Source organism: Meleagris gallopavo, chromosome 1, assembly GCF_000146605.3.
Source record: "Meleagris gallopavo isolate NT-WF06-2002-E0010 breed Aviagen turkey brand Nicholas breeding stock chromosome 1, Turkey_5.1, whole genome shotgun sequence".
Classification (NCBI taxonomy): domain Eukaryota; kingdom Metazoa; phylum Chordata; class Aves; order Galliformes; family Phasianidae; genus Meleagris; species Meleagris gallopavo.
Window position 1 is genome coordinate 76,065,925 of NC_015011.2, and position 19,080 is coordinate 76,085,004.

Sequence of the window (19,080 nt, forward strand, 5' to 3'; positions counted from 1 at the left end):
GGAGTGATATGATGACTGAACCTTTCAAGCCTTCACAATTAATTATGGAGAAGTATCTTGATTTCAGGTACTTCCCTGGAAGCCATTCTCACTTTAGATAAAAAAGTTTTCTCGTGACTTTTTTTCATTTTTAGTAAGGATAAGTTCAAAACAGAAAGTAAAGACAGACCAATGGAAAAGATGAAATGGGTACCAGAATCTTATCATAGCTCTTTACTTAAGAGGTTTGATTCTTACTGCATTTGATTTTTCCTTATTTCCAGTTTTCCCATCCAAGACCCTCCCACAGTGTGTTCTGCTCACTGGGGTCTGATTACAAGTTTTGCAGTGTCTCCAAGCAAGACACCACAGTCATGCAGAATCATGGGCTGATTTCGTAATCCACAAGTGTGCTAGAGAGTGAGGACATCCGCAAGAACCTCTGCTGCTTGTTTGAGCAGGTGTGGCTGTGATCACTGGAATGCTTGACACTCTTTCAAAGTTGGGATATGTCCTTGGTTGTTGACTGGAGACAGCCTGTGGGGGCATGATGAGATGTTGGTTTGTCAAATCAGAACTACACTGAGAGCGTGGGGCTCTGCTGTGTACATAGAATCACTATTGGTGTCTTTATTTTTCAGTTCTCGAAGACGGGCTCTCTGTAATGCTTTGGTCATGAAGAAACAAGGAATACTGAATTGTTGTTTTACAATGGAGAAAACAGAGGGACAAATACCAGCACTGTGGCTTCCACCTTGTTGCTTATCTCTCTGCAGACATGTGTCCCAAATGCTCTCTGGGCTGTATTAAGGAAAGGAAAATCTTAGACATTACAATATCTGCTTTCTTACATCGTCTTTTCCAATTTTACATCCTATAACCCCTTGGTGAAAGGAGGAACAATGACTTTATATAGCTACTGTTTGATTCTTTTGCTATTTACCTGGAACACCGCTGCCTATGGGCCAAACCAACGGGCACAGAAGAAGGGAGACATTATTCTTGGAGGATTGTTCCCCATCCATTTTGGAGTGGCTGCTAAAGACCAGGATCTAAAGTCAAGACCCGAATCAGTGGAGTGCATAAGGTAAGCCACAAAAAGAGAAGATAAAAAGTTTTGGTGGGAACTGCTACAAGTGACAAGCTATAAGCTGAGTGTGTATAGATGCAATCCAATACTCAGAGAGCGCTGCTCTATAAGGCATTGAGACGATATGGTATAAATAACTGGAGAAGCAATGTGTAAAGACTGGAAGTGCAGTAGAGTATCACAAGTAGTATTTGGACAGCAAAAGAAGGCAATTACACAGAGCTGCCAAAACTTAAAGGCACTGATCTATTTGGCCATTCACAGTGGATGTTTGAAGAGCATCCAAAAATGAGTTTTCCTAGCAGAAGGACAGAAAATAAATCTAGTGCTTTTGAGTTCATTTTATTACAGCCATGCCTTGCAAAATAGCTCGGGAGTCAAATTTGGAGCTTGTTTACAGTCTACCTCTCATCTTCACAAACTGTTCAGCCCAAACAAGTGAATGAGTGAGAGTGGAATAGATTACTGCTTTTGAAAAAACTCCTATTGAACATATACCTGTACCATTAGGACCTTTGTTTGCAAAGTCCCAGATTTGACTTACTTATTCCTTACTTAGTCTTTCCTCACCCAAAGATTTCTCCTTCTCTTTAAACAGTTCATATCAGGTTTTGTCCAGATCTTTGGCAATTAACTCTGGATGGAGAAATACCTGTAAAAACTGTTTCGCTTATTATTGAGGTGTGCTCATTTTTATGAAAAAACATGAGGATTTTTTAACTTTGCAACCCTGTACGTATTACACATCACAACTGGGAACTGGCAGAAACTGATTCCAATTAAAATACAAAAAAAGTTGATGTTGAATTTTGCCATGCCCTTGCATGGGAAAACACTTCAGTGTTATTGGACCCCTTCTGTAATCTTATGCAAAGAAGTGCATATCTGGAATTATTTGGGCTTCTCATCCTAGTACAGTTCTTTTGCAATGGGAATGAAGAATTACTGACAGCAGTTCTGCTATGACTACAGATCCCCAGTGCAGTTTCCCACTACCCACTATTTTGATATTGAGCAGAATGTATCCATCTGTGTTATGAGATCGTTCCCAGATTCCCTCACAGGGAGAGCATAGAAAGAAGTGTAATTAAATAGAGGTTCTTTGGGCTTCTTGGATTCATGCACACAGAAGTCATAAACTAAATATATATAGAATGCCTTCTTCATGCAGTGAAAAGTAGCTTGTTTCAGTATTCTTTTTTACCCAATTCACCATTTTAAAACTGGAATGCTGAAAAGTGATGGAATATTTCAACTCATTGTCTTCTTTACCTGCTCCATCTGGCAAGCAGGACATGCCAGTATTTGCAGCCTGAATATTTTCTGCCAGCACTGGGTCAGCGTCAGTACTATCTTGACATGGAAATGCCATTAGAATACATCACAGGAGAATCCTTCCCGAGAAGTATTGCAAGTGTGTGGTTGCCAAAAGATATGTTAGCTAGGTAGTACTACCAACAGCAGGCATATTCTGAAAACCTTGGCCAGCTGTTACAAGGACACAATGGGAAAACCTTATATGTGCCATTTGATCTGACAGAGGCAACCTCCACTTGAAATTTATGTGGGTAAAATCTGTATTCCTTTTGCTGCTACACCAAGAATTAGCAGGTGAGGAGATGACTGAATAGGCATTTATGCCATTTTTCCACTCTCCTTAAAGGAACAGGATAAACTGTCAGTTGATAGCATAACACACACACACCAAAAAAAATAGTTAATGGAAGGCAAAAAGTCCAGCTGCAGAGGTAGTAGCAGCTGCAATTTGATCAAAGTGATAATTTAGTCACATAGGTAGAAGCTCTTTCATTGCATGTCTTTTCAAGGAAAGATTTAATTTAAAAAGTTGACTTTTTGAGAGTACTCATCAGATTTTAATGATGGAATGATTAATCCATGTGACAGTTTATGTACTGTGGTAAGTTTCTTGTTATTGGTATCTGTTAAATTGAGAGCAGATATTTTTTCTGAATGGATTTTTTACTTCAAGCAGTGTATAAATCAGTAGATTCCTCTGGCTGAACTTGCACAGAAACTTCATGAGATGAACCATGACCAAAAGGGGATCCTTTTTGGTTTTTGACTCCATAATTCCCACTTGATTTCGTGGATGCCCCATTCCTGGAGGTACTCAAGGCCAGTCTAGATGGGACCATTGGCAGTCTAATCTGGAGGCTGGCTACTCTGCCCACAGCAGGGGGTTGGAACTAGATGACCTTTTAGGTCCTTTTCAACCCAAACCATGATTCTATGATTCTGTGATTAGGTAGTAGTCTAGGGAAGGATTCTGCATGCAGATTCAGAGAACCCAATACATTCTCCTAGTCACAACCTAGAGTTTTTCATACCACAGTTCATTTTCTTCATTTCTGGTTAGTTGGCTAATCTGGAAAAATCAAATTCATGTTTTCTAGGAGAAATACTATGGGCTCCAGGTTCTTCCCCTCGTAGAATCTCCCCAGTCTTGCAGTGTTAAAAACTTTTGTAGGACAGCAAATAAGCTAAAGGAAGATAAGCATGCCTATACCTGGCAAGTGTGAAAACTTTTCCATACCTCTGACTACTCTTTTTGCACTTTTCTGAACTTTCTCCAGCTCCACCGTATTGTTTCAAAGCTGAGCCTAACCCATTTTATGTTCATCCCTTTTTAGATGGGCTTTAATCTCTTTATTACATAAGAAAATATGTCATGCATCAAACATCAAACAAATTAGACCCTGATCAGATTTGAACAGCAACAAATCATCAGACCATGTGATAATCTCCTTGCATTGAGACCAAGAAAATGTTTGAGGATCCCATTGAAACCCTGAAGGCAGTTTGGCCCAAGTCTTCTGGAGTTCAGTATCAGACAGTTTAAGATAATGTGGTTTTCCTTTCTTTTGAGAACTGTTCAACCTGATCTGTTTTGTTTGCATGTTTTTCCACACGTAGCTGTGTTTGGTGCCATACCTGTACTCCCAAACATGAACTCTCTAAATAGGTAGGACAGTTCTCCTTCCATTCTCAGTTTTCACACTATTCATGTTATCTCCTTAGCTCAACATATGAACCTACTCTGCGTACATTGCACATGATTATTTGAAAAAACATTTCCATTACTCAGCAATGAAAGGAAAAGGAATGATAATTATCTGTTCACAGTTATTTTTGTGCTGATTCTACTGAAAATGCACCTTCGCACTTCTAGAGTCCAAAGTGAAAACTTACTCATGATTTTGCAACACCAAATGTCAGATAGGAGAGAGTGCATTCTGTTTCCTGTGCTTCAGAATTACATACATGCATTATTGTTTAAGCAACCAAGTATCCCGCATTTGATACAAATATACTTTCTGCCTTTGTGTACCTTAGGTGCTGTCACAGCAACATTCCTTACAACATTTGCTGATATGTATCTGATGTGCACAGTGGAGACGAAGGCTGAGTGCAGCACAAGCAATCCATGACCCCCATTCCCTATAAGTGCCCACAGAGGCCTGTTCATAACCTGATTCCTCTTTCCTTTCTTGATTTTGGTTAGATAAGCAGTTGTGGTGGTATTATCATCAGTGTTATTGTTAGTAGTGCTATTGTTAGTATTATTGCGCAGATTGGCCATACCCATGGATTCCTCTTCCCGTACTGAACTGTTTGCAACATGGATGTATCTATCTAGTCTGCCTTGTGGATATGTTTGCTAATCCTACTGGAGAACTGTATACTTATCCTGCTGTCCAATTCTTCTCTACCAACACAAAATTATTTCCTTTTTCTCTTTCTCTTCCACCATTTTTAATTTTTTCTTTGGCCTGCACAATTCCCACAACCAAAGTCCTAACTTTTAAGGGTGATAAGCAGCTCTGTTTACGTCCTGACTAAAGGAGTCTGGCCAACAACTGAAGATCTCCCCTTGCATATTTTAGTAATAGCAGTGGTAGTAGCAGTAATAATATGTAATTAATATATTGGAAATCTAGAGAAGAAAAAAAAATCAGTATGTGTTCAACCACTACAGGAAGGGAAGTACTGGTATTTGCTGAGAGGCATGTGCAGTCTTTGCCACCATTCTTGAATAAAGTACGTGTCAAATATGGGAGAGTAAGTGGAAGCTATTTAGGGTTTTAGTGTTGCTTTTTCTCTTCTTCATATTCTTTTGGTTTTGGTTTCATGCCTTGCAGATGTTGATAATTGAAGCTCATGAATTCACACGAAGCTGTGAATTCATGGCCTCCTCTCCTTCGCTGGCACTAACAGATCTCCATTTCTCCACTGGATCCAGAAAATAAGAGCTATTCTAAGCAAACCAGATAAACAAACAAATGATATCTCAGTTTTCTCTTCAGGATTTTGTGCCATCGTTAGGGTTCATCATCCTTTGTTTTTTATGACAGTCCCTGTGCATTTGGTGGCTTTGGCTGCATCTTATAAATGGGGAAATTTAGGGAACAACTTGAAGTCTGATTCTGTTAGTAAATCCTTTGTATGTTGCAATTTCTTCATGTACATTACCAATCAAATTTCTGAGTGGCTGAAAGACCATGGCAGTGACTGGTCACTTTATTAACACCAGCAGTACAGCACAGGAGGTCAGCTGGATCTCGGTAACCTGCTGCAAGGTTCAAAGCTGCTTTTACCTATCACTCATGTACACACGAAGCCAGAAGGAACTTATCTAACACCATTGCTTGGAGTCTTAAGGTGCAACGGGAAAGAATTCATCTGCACAATCTCCGTTCACAGAAATGGAAGGAATCATGAAATCTTGCTTCTGTTAGACCAGTTTAGTGGCACTGCATTCATCTGACTGTATCAATGTTGGCTCTGGTGTAGTACTGATGTAACACTATCAGTCAACAAAACCAGACCTTGTCTGAAGGTATACCAAGTATTAGAGAGGACAGAGAGGTTTGTTTTGTCTCCATCCTATCTCCATCTTCTTTATTGTTATCAGCAGAAGTGCAACAAGAGAGAATTGCAGGTCTGCTGTCCGTACTACTTTGAAGTAAATTATTAAAGCACTTCAAGAACATTCTGAATTCAGCTCACAGACAACACTCCCAGCCCAACAATCCCCTGCAAAAGGATGCCAATCCCACCTCAGGTAGCTACAGTGCAGACCTAATGCTATAAATGTTCATCAGGAACATTCTGTCAGAAAGGAAAATAAAAGCAGGAACTGATAGATCTCAGTTCATATACTTCAGAAAGTGCAAGCTTACCATTTCATGAAGCTTATCTATAGAAATCTTCACCTTGATAATAAAAATATACCTCAAAACATTTTAAAATGACACTCATCTGAAATCTAAAATTTACTCACTCTGTACCTCTAGAATTAAATAACAAATGCATTCTTTGAAATCAAGTGGAAGGTAGTCCAGTTCTTACTGCTTTTGAAGATTCCACCAGAAATATTCCTGCATTTTAATAATTTAAACCAAGTCTTGCTGTCAAATGGGCAGAATACTGAATTGAACTTCTGTGTCATACCCCACATCAGTAATTTAAATGAATTTTCTTAAATTTAAGTTTATAAGTACAGGAATGTGTGAAAATTCTCACAATTGTACTTCCCAACTTTTCAGCAGTCTTCTCTTTAAGTACATAAAATGCTTTTTGTTTTTTCCTGATTTACACTGGGAGCATGAATATATGTAGGTCAGTCTGAAAGTAATGCTTCCCATTTATTTCTGTGAAAACTACAGCATATACAAAGAACACAATAACACTATTTGATAGAGCAAATTCTCAGCTACAAAATGCTATTTTTCAGCTTAGTCACCACCTTTAGCTACGCATTTTTGCCGGTGATGGACAAGAGCCTACATGACGCCCTCATAAAAATCTACACCAGTAGAGGTGACCCACTGTCTTCACTGCTAAACGGCAACCACCGGCTCACTACATTCACATCCACTGTTTGGTTTCCATAAATGTCCAGCAAGGGTTGATGAATGTCAAGGGTGCCACTTCTTCCACGCAGAGGAATTCATTGATACACCTTTGCTTCATCTGCATTTCTGTGTAAGATACCATTTGTCAGACTGCCCCTATGCTGCCATCTGTCACACGGCAACAACATGTAACAGAATATTGTTGAGAAGGTTCATCTTCTACTGTCATATCACCAAAATCCGCCTCTGACATTGTGGGCCAACCTAATAAAATTTGAGGCATTATTTTTGGAGCAGCCCGCCCAGTTCCTCACTTCAAATTCTATTTTCATTTTATTAAAAATATCCGTGAAAAAAAAAAAAAGCCTTTTAAAAGGAAATGCCATGAAGCTCCTCTTTGCTGCCATTCTGATCTTCCCAGAGTACATTACTGTCCATGTGAGGCAGGTTGGGGTGCCTGTCATGTTTTTTCGTGTACAGAGCATTCACTGCCTCATTCACTATGAGACTTGCCCTTTTATTTCAGATCTCTCCCATTGCCTTTCACTCCCTAGTGGTTTGGAAATGGAGGAAAAAAAATAATAATCCAAATGACCAAATTACTTCTAAGTGTTCTTTTAGAACATTCCTGTTCTGAAAGGTGTCCATTCTCCAGTGGTGGTCTTAAAAAAGCCAGATATCTCTTTGGTCATAAATTATAAATAAGAGTTTTTATTTATCTCAGCCTTTCTGACTTGATATTGCTCAAGGTATTCGTACTGAAACCATGCTATCTGTTCTTGGAGGTACAGCCTCAGAGCAGAACTTTTTTTGGAAGTTAGCCAAAGATCTCTGGTGAAATGAAGTTAGATAAATGACCTAAAAATAAACCTTAAATGTGATATATTTAGAATTTCTGATTCTAATCTGTCTGATGAATCAGACAGAACTCATCTAATGGAAGTAATGTGGCTACATTAATTCAGTTTTGAAGAAACCAGGTGTAGGAAACACATTTTGCAATCTACTCATTTTATCCAGTAATTAAAAAGTGTTCAGGTCATGTATCTTGGAGATCGAAAGGCCATAATTTCATGGAGCTCATCTTTTGAAACCTTCGCTTTGGTATGGATATCTCAAAGCATTTTGAAATAGCACTTATCTGAATCCTAAAATCTACCATTTTATATAGAATCAATTCTGTGGCTGTTTCCCCAGGCTCTGCCAGTTCTGGGTCCCATCAGTTCTTCCAGTGAATCTCAAGCAGAACAGCTTGAACCTGTTTCCAATCACAACTCAAAACCCAACCATAAAATAGCTGCTAATCTGACCTGTAGTACATTACAAGAAAGGGCAGGTGCCCTTTTATGTCAATTTAGCCAAATGAGATGAGTTGTCTGAAAACATAGCAGCTTCAAAGACACACAACTAGTTGCTTTTTTTGGTTAGTAAAATTTGAGAAGAACACATGTTAAAGCTACTTTTTTTTCCTGCTGCTTTCCTTGAAGAAGCTTCTCTCTGTTTAGGGCTAGTAGTTACTCAGCATCAGTTTCTGTCTCATGTGATGCTCTGCAGATAACCCAGGTCCTGGCACACACTCTTGCCTCCACACCCTTGCCCTTGCTTTTCTCCATGCATGGCTCAGAGACAGTCAAAAAAGACAGTTTCTCCACTTTAGGGAACAGAAAATGTTTCAAAAAACAGCATTTCAATTTCACAGGCTAGCTGTGGTGGTGACATCTTATCTTGTGGCTAAAGCAGGCATATGAGAAAATCATAATAAAGTAAAGTATTATTCCTGCAGTGAAAACAATGAAATACATAACAAGCAGGTTAAGATGTTAGAATTTATGTTCGTAGCATGTCTCAATTCTCAGGTATAAACAGGTTAACAGTGTTCCCTCGTAGTAAAGCGTGTGATATGAGACACACTGTTACAGATGAACAAATTTTCCTGAGTAGAGCTACCAGGCATCCAGCAGCATGCCATTGCTCTGTCTCATCTCACAGTGCCTGCCTAAAGCCATCAGGAGCTGGCACATAAGGCATCCTCGACTCCAAGTTCCTGGCGGCATCGTGTTCATGCTTAGCAGACACTGCCATCTGCATTCAGAAACATGTCAGAGGAGCCTGGCAGGCAATTTGATAGGAAAGCTTTATGTTAGAGCATTTGCTCAGGAATTAGGAGACCCAGATTTAGTATTCCATGGTGAAGAACCATGGGATTATGCTGGGGGCATAAGGAGCTGGGAGGGAACAGAACCAGGACAGTTGACACCAAATGGCCAACAGGATATTCCATACCATATGACATCATGTAAAAACTTGAAAACTGAGGGAAATTGATTGGGGACTAGGAGCAGCCACTGCTTGGAAGTGGTCTGGACATCAGTCAGCAAGTGGTCGCCAATTGTGTCATGCATCACTTCTTTTGTAAATATATATATATTTATATAAAATTATCATTAATGTTATTTCTGTCTTTCTTTTCTGCCTTAGTAAACAGTTTTTATCTCATCCTACAAGTTCTACTTCTTTCTTTCCGATTCTATCCCCCATCTCACTGCAAGCAAAAGGCTGTGTGGTGCTGAGCTGCTGCCAGACCAAACCACAACATGAGTTGAAAAGCAGAACAAAGCCCTCTAGCATGTGCATACTTTTTTTGTAACCACTGAAGATAAAAGCAAAAGTTTGTAGATTCAGAAGGATGCAAGACTGAGGTAGATAGCATAAGCTGCTTTTGTCTTTCCATCCCGAATCCTTCATTCACTTTGTCTCAGCCTTGGTCTCCTCACCTTTGTTTCCCTCCTTCTCACTCCATTTTATTTTTATTTGTTTCACTCACCTAGGTATAATTTCCGAGGCTTCCGCTGGCTCCAGGCTATGATCTTTGCCATAGAAGAAATAAATAATAGCCCAAATCTCCTTCCCAATATGACCTTGGGATACAGGATATTTGACACTTGCAATACAGTCTCTAAAGCCCTTGAGGCCACTCTGAGTTTTGTGGCCCAGAACAAGATAGACTCCTTGAACCTGGATGAATTCTGCAACTGCTCAGAACATATCCCTTCCACCATTGCAGTCGTGGGGGCAACCGGCTCTGGGGTTTCCACCGCTGTGGCCAATCTGCTGGGACTCTTTTACATACCTCAGGTATGCCTTCACTTGTCTTGCTTGGGTTACAGAAGTATCCCCTTCTTCTCTGCTCTGGGATATTGGCGTTTGGAAAGGGTTACATTATGGAACTATGATGGAGACCTGCACTGCTTCTTACGTGCTCTTACTCTGTTTCAAACAAAAGAAGGTTTGGAAATGCAGAGACCCTAACTGTATACAATAACTGAATACATTGAGGGCTAAATGGTAAGACAACTGTGAGAATCACTGGCTTTCTGAAGGGGACAGTGGCTTATGTGATAGAAAACAGTCTATTTCCCTCCAAACTTACTGTATCAATTTAAAATGAATTTTTTTATTAGTAAAAGATGCAAGTCTTCAGTCTCACACTTGTCCGATATGCATTTGGGCCAGTACAGGTATGTGCAGTGGCTGTGCTGGGTTCTCCATTCTGCTCTCTGCTGTGCACCAGAAGGGCTCAAGGGGAGTCTAGCCTCCATGGCTTGTTTAATCTTTGCCACTACACATAGATCCTCAAAGAGAAAGAGGATATAAAATGTGTGTTTTTTCTTATGGCAGAAATATGACTTCCTAGAAATCTGTAATCCCCTAACACAAAGATTACCAATTGGCCTGTGACAGCATCCAGCCAACAACAACCTATCCTAGGAGGCAGGTAGAGGTTTAGATTCAGAGAAAGATAGAGGCTAAGAGGCTCAGTCTGCAAACACTGCTAATTTAGACAAGTCATTGGCAGCTGCCAGCTGCAAAAGCTTAGTTGTGACATTACTGCACTGTGGTGGCTTTTCAGTCAAGCCCACCTCCCATAGAACAGACTTCATTCCTTGCCAGCCATTCCTACGTCCTTGAGTATCTCTGATTACTCAAGTAGGTGACCTGTAAAGCAGTTGCCTCTGCTGATAAGGTGCTTTAAAGTGTTCTTCAGGGCTGACCCACTTTTCTTTTGACCTCCAAAATGAGGTTTGTGAGAGTTTGTAGATATGTCCCACCTTGTTCCTGGGTTATCTGTGTGGTGGTGTAGTTATGCCAGCTCCTGTGCCAAAGCATTCTTCTCACTCTGTTGACTTTACTGGGATTGGGAAGAGCATCCGTAGCCCTATGCTTTTATTTAGCAAAGGTGTTACTCTGCCCAGACCCTAAGCAGAATATGAGGCAATCATATTATAGCCTAATGTTGCATCTGCTGCTTTAAAATTTTTGCACTGAGTGCGTTTTATGTAGAGTACTCACTTTCATCAGTTTAGGTGTTGCCTTGTGTAGTCTAACATTTCTAGTTCCCCTTCTGAAATGAGCACAGGTGCCAGAAATTAGAGGAGGCCTTGTGACAGGATTGTGTCACATTGTGCTCTCAAGTCTGTCCCGAGAGGATAGCTCTTCATTTCAGACAGGGCTCCAATTCCCACCTCTGGCACAAACAAAGAAAGAAGGATTCTTGCTTGCCTGGTGAACAGTAGCACATCTTGTCTGTTTAATGTTATTGGTTTCATTCCCTTGCAGAAATATTAAGAAATGGAGGTTGGCTCTCTGAGCAGGACAAGAATGGTTTAAGCTATGCCTAACAACTGCTGTCTGGATATTGCTCAGAGAAGCACTGTAAGGTGGTGTGTAATACACCCTGTGATGACAATTTAAAGCATACTGTTAATTTATACATCCCATTACCATGTGAGCAAGGGCTGCTGAGAAAAATTGGTGGGCTGGACAGAGCATAGAAGTTTGTAGTTTTCAGAACTTTCCTCTGAACAGGGAATGATGTTTGTGCTACAGGAAAGTGGCCTTATCTAGTGGTTACAGAAATATAGAGATAGAGGTCAGGAGGTTCAGTTCTCTGCATGGAATGAAATTTCGACCAGGTGGCTGAAGTTTGACAGCTAAAAGTAGGCTTTTAAACTGGGAGCTGTTGGTCAGCATTAGAATATGCATTATCGCTGCCATTTTTAGCAAGGCCATTGGCAAATCCTTCTTTATAGACCCTACATTTCAGTATAAGTTGGAAGTATATTTTGCAATTAATGTAAGGCTTATTACTCATTTTGCTGACATAGAAACTGAAATGGATTCTGTTCTGCTTCTTAGTATCTTACTTTGGTGTACACTGAAAAATTGCTAGTAGTTAGGAATAAGGGAACTCATTAAAAATAGGCTTTTCCATGTTTAGAGTGAATACCAGGACAAGCTTAAACTGGAAGCTCCCAAACAAATGGGTGCTGGAAAGTTTGGGGAAGCCACTGTAACTTCATCTGAGGTCACCTCCTTTGATGCGTCCAGGTCTGGCTCTTGTACACTAAAATACACAGAGAGCAAATTCAGCTGTCGGGTCTCTTACAGCATCTGCAGGAGTATGTTTCTTGCTTATATTTCCTGGTTGAAGGCTGTGGGAGAGTAATTAAGGGCAGGAGCATGACCAGGGGAAAGTGTGGCTCTGTAAAAGGATGATTTGTTCCTGTGGCCCTTGAAACTGCACTGGCAAATCTCGTTCTTTTCTTTCTTGCAGAAACACTAAATGCCAGAGTTTAAAGAAGAGATAAGGTTTTATATAAATTTCCACTTTGTACAAAATGAACTGTTTATAGAAGATTTTTCAAAGTGAAAGGCAGTCCTAAAGAGTTCAAATACCAATGTCGAAATGGAAAGATAAGTGAGATTTAAAAATTCTTCAGATCTTTAAATTATTCTCTTTGAGGTTTTATTGTTTCCCTACCTACAGAAAACCCAAACTATATCTTAAGAGCATATGGCACTTGTTCTGATTAGGAAAAAGAAAACATTTCTTGATAGCTTTAGAAAAGAAAAATGAAATCCCATTTTATGTTAAAATACAGTGGCTCTTGGAGTGTGAAATTCTACTGGCTTCTTTACAGATTCTGGTCATCAATCAGGAATCATGGTATTGACAGCCAGTGATGCACATCATGTTTCTCTTACTTCAGCTGGCAAGGTTTTATGAAACAGGCTCAGGTTCCTGGTGGAGCCTGTTTAAGGATGGAAACAGAAGTGCCACTCATAGCTCACCTGTTTGCCATTCCCCCAGGCTAGTTTCAGTGTCTCTATCCCTGGTCCTTGGTCTTGTGAGGGCAGGCACTTGTTCCAGCCCCTCAGGTCTGAGCAGCTGCTCCGGTATGGTGTCTTCAGGACACCCACATGTACAACCACAGGCTAAGAGGACATGACTGACAGTGCAGTGCCAGCTTTCCCTTCTTCTCATCCAAGGTTACATAGGTTGGCAGTGATACTAGGTAAATGTACACATTTTATGCCCAGGGTGTTTACTTCATGGTCTGTTTTCTTGTTCTCTGTGCTTTCACAGGTCAGCTATGCTTCATCCAGCCGTCTGTTGAGCAACAAGAACCAGTTCAAGTCCTTCCTCCGCACAATCCCCAATGACGAGCATCAGGCCACTGCGATGGCAGACATCATTGAGTACTTCCGCTGGAACTGGGTGGGAACGATTGCAGCTGATGATGACTACGGCCGACCAGGGATTGAAAAGTTTCGGGAAGAAGCGGAGGAGAGAGACATCTGCATTGATTTTAGTGAGCTCATCTCCCAGTACTCGGATGAAGAAGAGATTCAGCAGGTGGTGGAGGTTATCCAGAACTCCACAGCACGAGTGATTGTGGTTTTCTCCAGTGGACCAGACCTGGAACCCCTCATTAAGGAGATTGTCAGGCGAAACATCACTGGCAAGATCTGGCTGGCAAGTGAAGCCTGGGCCAGTTCATCCCTGATAGCCATGCCAGAGTTCTTCCGTGTCATCGGCAGCACCATTGGCTTTGCACTGAAGGCAGGCCAGATCCCAGGCTTTCGTGAGTTCCTGCAGAAGGTGCATCCCAAGAAGTCTGCCAACAATGGTTTTGTCAAGGAGTTTTGGGAAGAGACGTTTAACTGCTATCTCCCCAGTGAGTCCAAAAATTCTCCAGCTTCCGCTTCCTTCCACAAGGCCCATGAAGAGGGCTTGGGAGCTGGAAATGGTACAGCTGCCTTCCGACCTCCATGCACAGGTGATGAGAACATCACCAGTGTGGAGACACCGTACATGGACTTCACGCATTTGCGAATATCCTATAATGTATATTTGGCGGTATATTCTATTGCTCACGCTTTGCAGGATATATATACTTGCACTCCTGGCAAAGGACTCTTCACTAACGGATCCTGTGCAGACATTAAGAAGGTTGAGGCATGGCAGGTAAGTCCTCTATCAGTATTAAAGTGTGCCTAAGCAATATGTTCATAGGAAAAAGAAAAAAAAAAGGAGAAAAAAAAGAAAGCTATCCTGTAGCACCTCCAGGCTAATTGGGGAGGAATTGCATTCACTGTCCTGGATCTTAGATATACAAACAGGCTCCTGACATTTTGCATATAGCTAGTGGAAAGTTAGGTGCTTGCTTCCACCCTGCTCTAAATGTAATTTGTGTTAGGTTTGCCTGCAGTAGAAGGGGTTTAAATTAAGCTAATTTTTCTTATATTTGCTACAGGCCAAAAGTGCACACACACAGACAATTACCATGGCCAGGCTGACGCAAGGTAACTTGATCATATATTGAGCCCATACATAAACAAGTGGGCCTGCAGAGAACACATAAACAAGGAAAACAGTTTGTAGAGTTCATTTCTTTGGCAAGTTCTACAGGTTTTGCAATCCCACAGCAATTTTCCATACAGGCTATATTTTTTTTCCACAAGTTTTCAGCTTTATAGGATCGAACTAATGCAGGCTGAATAATTAAGGAAAATAATGAGTGGTTATTGGGCAAATAACAGAGCTGCTATGATTTGGCATCTGTACTTGTGAACTAACAGTATGATACTAACAACGCATTCAGTAATTCAGTCGATCTGTTCTGCTCTGTGGCGCATATGATACTCTGGCATTCTGTCTTCTGATCCTTTATGAATAATCTACACCCTATGATGTGTATGATTGTGCTATCCAATGTTAAATTCGGTATGAGTTTTTAATATGCATTGCATTCTCAAATCACATAATTAGGTTTAAGGTAGCAAGGGTAATGGGAGGGCAGATAGACTAAATGATCTTGTAGGTCCTTTCTAACCTTGTGATTCTATGATTCTGTGATTCTATGAAGGCTAACAAATGAGGACATGACAAAAATGCAGCAAATTTATTTGCCCTGTTCCAGTCATCACATAAAACTTGGATCCAAACAAATCTGAAATCACAAGAATACTGGTGAATACAGAGTACCACATCCCTGTTTGCATATGTAATTCCCGCTGTTTGGAATAATCTAAGCAAAATAGAAGCTACCCATGCCACAGACTTTGGCTCAGAATTTGCAGATGTATAAACTGCAGTTTAGTTTCCATCTAGTGTCAGTCAATATATAAACATGAGTCAAATCAAAGTAAAAGTTTTGTCTTGAAATCTGCACTCTTTATCTCTAGGTATCCAGTTCAGATTTGCCAAAGCCACACTATTTGGAGTTGATGAGTGCCAGATTTGATCCTGGTGTAGGGTAATTCTGCAATTGCTGGCTCAGATGTTTCTGTCTTTTAATGTTGTTCTGCTTTTCAGCAGCACACCAGTAAAAAACTGAGCAAGTCATAGACAGATTGGGCTTTCACTTGTATCAGAAAAATGTTCCAGAATGAATATTCATTCTCTCATGCCTTGTCATTCTGGAAAGTAAAAATAGCGGGATGTGCACACCATACCAAAGTAACGTGTTTGTTGAGGGTTACAAAATGGGGAAGAAAACTTTAGTTTACATTTGTTTTTTTTTCTTTTGTTTATTTTTTGTTTGTTTGTTTTTTGGTTGGTTGGTTTTTTGTTTTTATTTTCTTTTTCTTGTCTGGTGCTGACAGATGGCTATATGAAAATGTAAACAGTGTGATCCAAGCTTCCTGCCTCAAAGGAGGGATCAGCACCAAGAGAACAGGACTGGGTAGGAACAGCAGGTCCTATAAAAGGAGCAGGGTATTTAAAATATCCACCATTATGTGGTGTTGACTATCAAGCATGTTTGATAATTGTGCATTTTTTCATTTCATTTCCACATCAAACACAAGAATAGCAGGTAAATGCCAAGTCTGTATGCACACCTACTTCACATCAGCTATTGCAACTCATTACCCTTGGGAAGCTTTCCTCAGTCGTGGGAGGGTAATGAGTTCACCTCCTGGACGTGCATCCTCCAGCATCTGTGGGGAGCAATTCTTAACAACTGTTGTGTAAGACTGAAGAAAACCTTGCTGCAGAAATTAACCTAATTCACAGCAGTTCTGCAGGTTTTCAGTACCTGCTGATCCCTTTCCTCACAATCACTTCAAGAGTCTCTGAACAGAAAGCAATCTGAGGGAGTGAGGAAAGTGTTGGGAAGCCTCTATACCAGAGACTAGAGGCAGCAGCATATGAAATCCACGACCAGGTGGTGCGTGTGGCAGATAAGGTGATCCCTGTGAACTCATGGCTCCATTAGCCTCTTAACTCCTTCCCATGGTTGTATTTGCTAGTGAATCAGTGGCTGGCAAGGATGAATAGTGTGTTCCGCAATTTAATTGTGTAGTGTTCAAATTTGTTTATTTTCAGTAGTGTTATCCCATTAACTCATAGGATTTATTATTTATCCTGATAACTGCTAACATTTTGTACTCAGATGCAAACCTTTTAGAGGAACTGTTTTATATACTTGATAGAGGGTGTTTGTGTAGGTTTTTATATAGAAATAATGTTTGTTACCTCAGTGATCTATTCCTTGAACTGGATAACATGAAGCCTAGCACAGTTTCTGTCAGCTGGCTAGACTGGGTGCAGTTCTCCTGTTATAGATTCATCATCTACAGTTTCAGAAAGCTCTATATATGTTTCACCACAGGGATTGTGGGGTTTTATGTCTTCCAAGCTGAAATGTCATGTGTGTGAGTGTTCTTGGTGTCTGTGTATACAAGACAGAATAGCCTGTGTGCATTAGCAAGATGTTTACCTCAGTCTCATCTGCAGTGTATGTAGCAATAAAAGCACAGTAATGCCAGCTGGGTTATGAGTTATGAGTCCTGTCGTGAAAATGGGAAAACTGGCACTTATATACTCTGTATAAAACCGTAGACTTCACTACTATGTCTAAGATACTGTTATTCTGAGCAGTGTATATGCCTGCATCTGTAACATTTTAAGAATCCACCCTAGTGCAAGACAGAATGTGCACACTGAACTGTGCAAGATATAAGTAAAGAACAGCTTGTATTCTCTATGTGTTCTGTTTGCTGTTGAATGATATTCAACAAGATGAACTTAATTCCATATTTTTACAGCATTTTGTTTCATAACAAACTGGTGCAGGGCAATCGAGAACAAAATGCCTAAGCAATTTCTGTCACTTTAGAAAAGGCAAAATTTTGCACAAAACACTGAGTATTAGAGTGCATTATTACACTTAAAACAACAGAAATAAGCCTCATATAAGGACTGCTCTACCTCTGAGTAGTAGGTCTGGGTTCTCATTCACTGGTGAGCTGTGAATTTTTTTTTTGGAGAGTCTGTTGAGTAGAGCTAGTTCTGTTTGTTCCTGTGGTTCAGAGATTTGTCTTCCTCCAAAATGAGACTCTTCCATAAGCGACAAAAGAGGAGTGGAATAGTATGGCAAGGGCTGGGGACATGGGCTCAAGCCTCCTGCACCAAAGCCTTTTCTTCCCTACCTTTTTGTTCCATCTCTGTAACAGCTCAAGCAGTCTACTACTACAGTACTATTTCTCTTAACATCTTCTTTGATAGAGAAGCCTACATCTTTGAACAAATAGCTGATGGGCCTCCCTCCTGCTTCACAGTAATAACACTGCAATTAAGTGGGAAAGACAGGTTCTTGAGAAGGCAAACAATGCGCAGTCACAGGGTCACGGAGTCCTCAGATGGACCCTCAGGGGGTTTTCAAGTTGTGGTTACACTGGAAGCTCTGAACTTTGGCAAGTTCATGGGTGAAAAATGAGATGACTCTTCTAGTCACCAAGGCAAAGCATCCTGCACTGAAAAATATGCTGTCCAAATGATTAAGGATGCACTTATGTAAATTATTCTACACCTAGAAATCCAATTGTCCTCAGACTTGGTGAAAAATTGCCATATGCTTTTCCACATAAGAAAAAAAATCCAATATAAATTGGCTTAACTTAGCAACAGCTAAAGTCTTTTATTACAGGGATGTGCACATCCCAGCCAGCAGTTCCTTCCTCTGTGCTGTTGATACCCATTTTGAAGAGATAAAAATGGATTGCTGCCTTCTCCAACTTTGCATGTAGGTATATTTGTCTGGCTGTCAATTGATTCTGCAAGGCTTTAAAGAAGTGAGTGTTTCCTGAGATAACATAAATCTGCACAGACTTTTGAGCCCAAAGGCTTATCTAATCAATTTTGTGTCTGTTGAACTATATAGACCTGTCTGCATGATTAAAATAATGTATTAAAAACAACTGCTTAGTGAGATAGAGAGTGAAACAATATCAGAACAGGTATCTAACTGAAGCTGGTGTGAAAACTGGTCATTTGGAAGACTTTCTATGAAAACAGAGGCAGCTGCTGAATATCAGGCAATTGGAAAAGCTTTTATAATGTGTATTGAAAATGAACTGAAGATACAGGTGTTATGAACAGTGTGACTTTGTTGTAGGAGACCAAACTAAGAGGGAGATGATCTGAGCCACACAGAGAAATGTACAGGTTAGTACAGCAAAGAGCTGTTTTCTTACAAGGGCAAAAATATATGATTTCCTATTCATCAGTTTGCAGAAAACAACTTACCACCAGCTGAGAAAATCATTTGTGGTCTCTGCAACAAGGCAGACAATAATTGGAGTATTACTTAAATTCTCAGATGCTGAAATGAGACCTATAATAAACTTTAATAAAGAGTGAGTCAGGACTAACATCATCAGTAGAAAATGCAAATGGAAACTATCAACCCTGGCAGACTTGCTAGTAAAACGGCAAAAGAGTTACAAGCAACAGATACACAACTTCTTGTTTTGATGTAAAGGCTCAGACTCTTCAGAATGTCAAAA

At 40.3% G+C, this 19,080-nt stretch overlaps 1 protein-coding gene across 1 annotated transcript; it reads left to right on the plus strand.

Annotated features, from left to right (window-relative positions):
* The first annotated feature begins 602 nt into the window (after window positions 1-602).
* LOC100545558 (extracellular calcium-sensing receptor) lies at window positions 603-14,302 on the plus strand. Its single transcript, XM_031555814.1, has 3 exons — window positions 603-1,066; window positions 9,774-10,080; window positions 13,373-14,302. The coding sequence occupies exons 1-3, from the start codon at window positions 882-884 to the stop codon at window positions 14,285-14,287; spliced, it is 1,407 nt and encodes a 468-aa protein (XP_031411674.1). The 5' UTR covers window positions 603-881; the 3' UTR covers window positions 14,288-14,302.
* The last annotated feature ends 4,778 nt before the right edge of the window (window positions 14,303-19,080 follow it).

Coding starts and splice junctions, on each gene's coding strand:
- LOC100545558 (XM_031555814.1), top strand. CDS start 882: ATGACTTTATATAGCTACTGTTTGATTCTTTTGCTATTTACCTGGAAC. Junction 1,067..9,773: donor GAATCAGTGGAGTGCATAAG/GTAAGCCACAAA, acceptor TCACTCACCTAG/GTATAATTTCCGAGGCTTCC. Junction 10,081..13,372: donor GACTCTTTTACATACCTCAG/GTATGCCTTCAC, acceptor GTGCTTTCACAG/GTCAGCTATGCTTCATCCAG.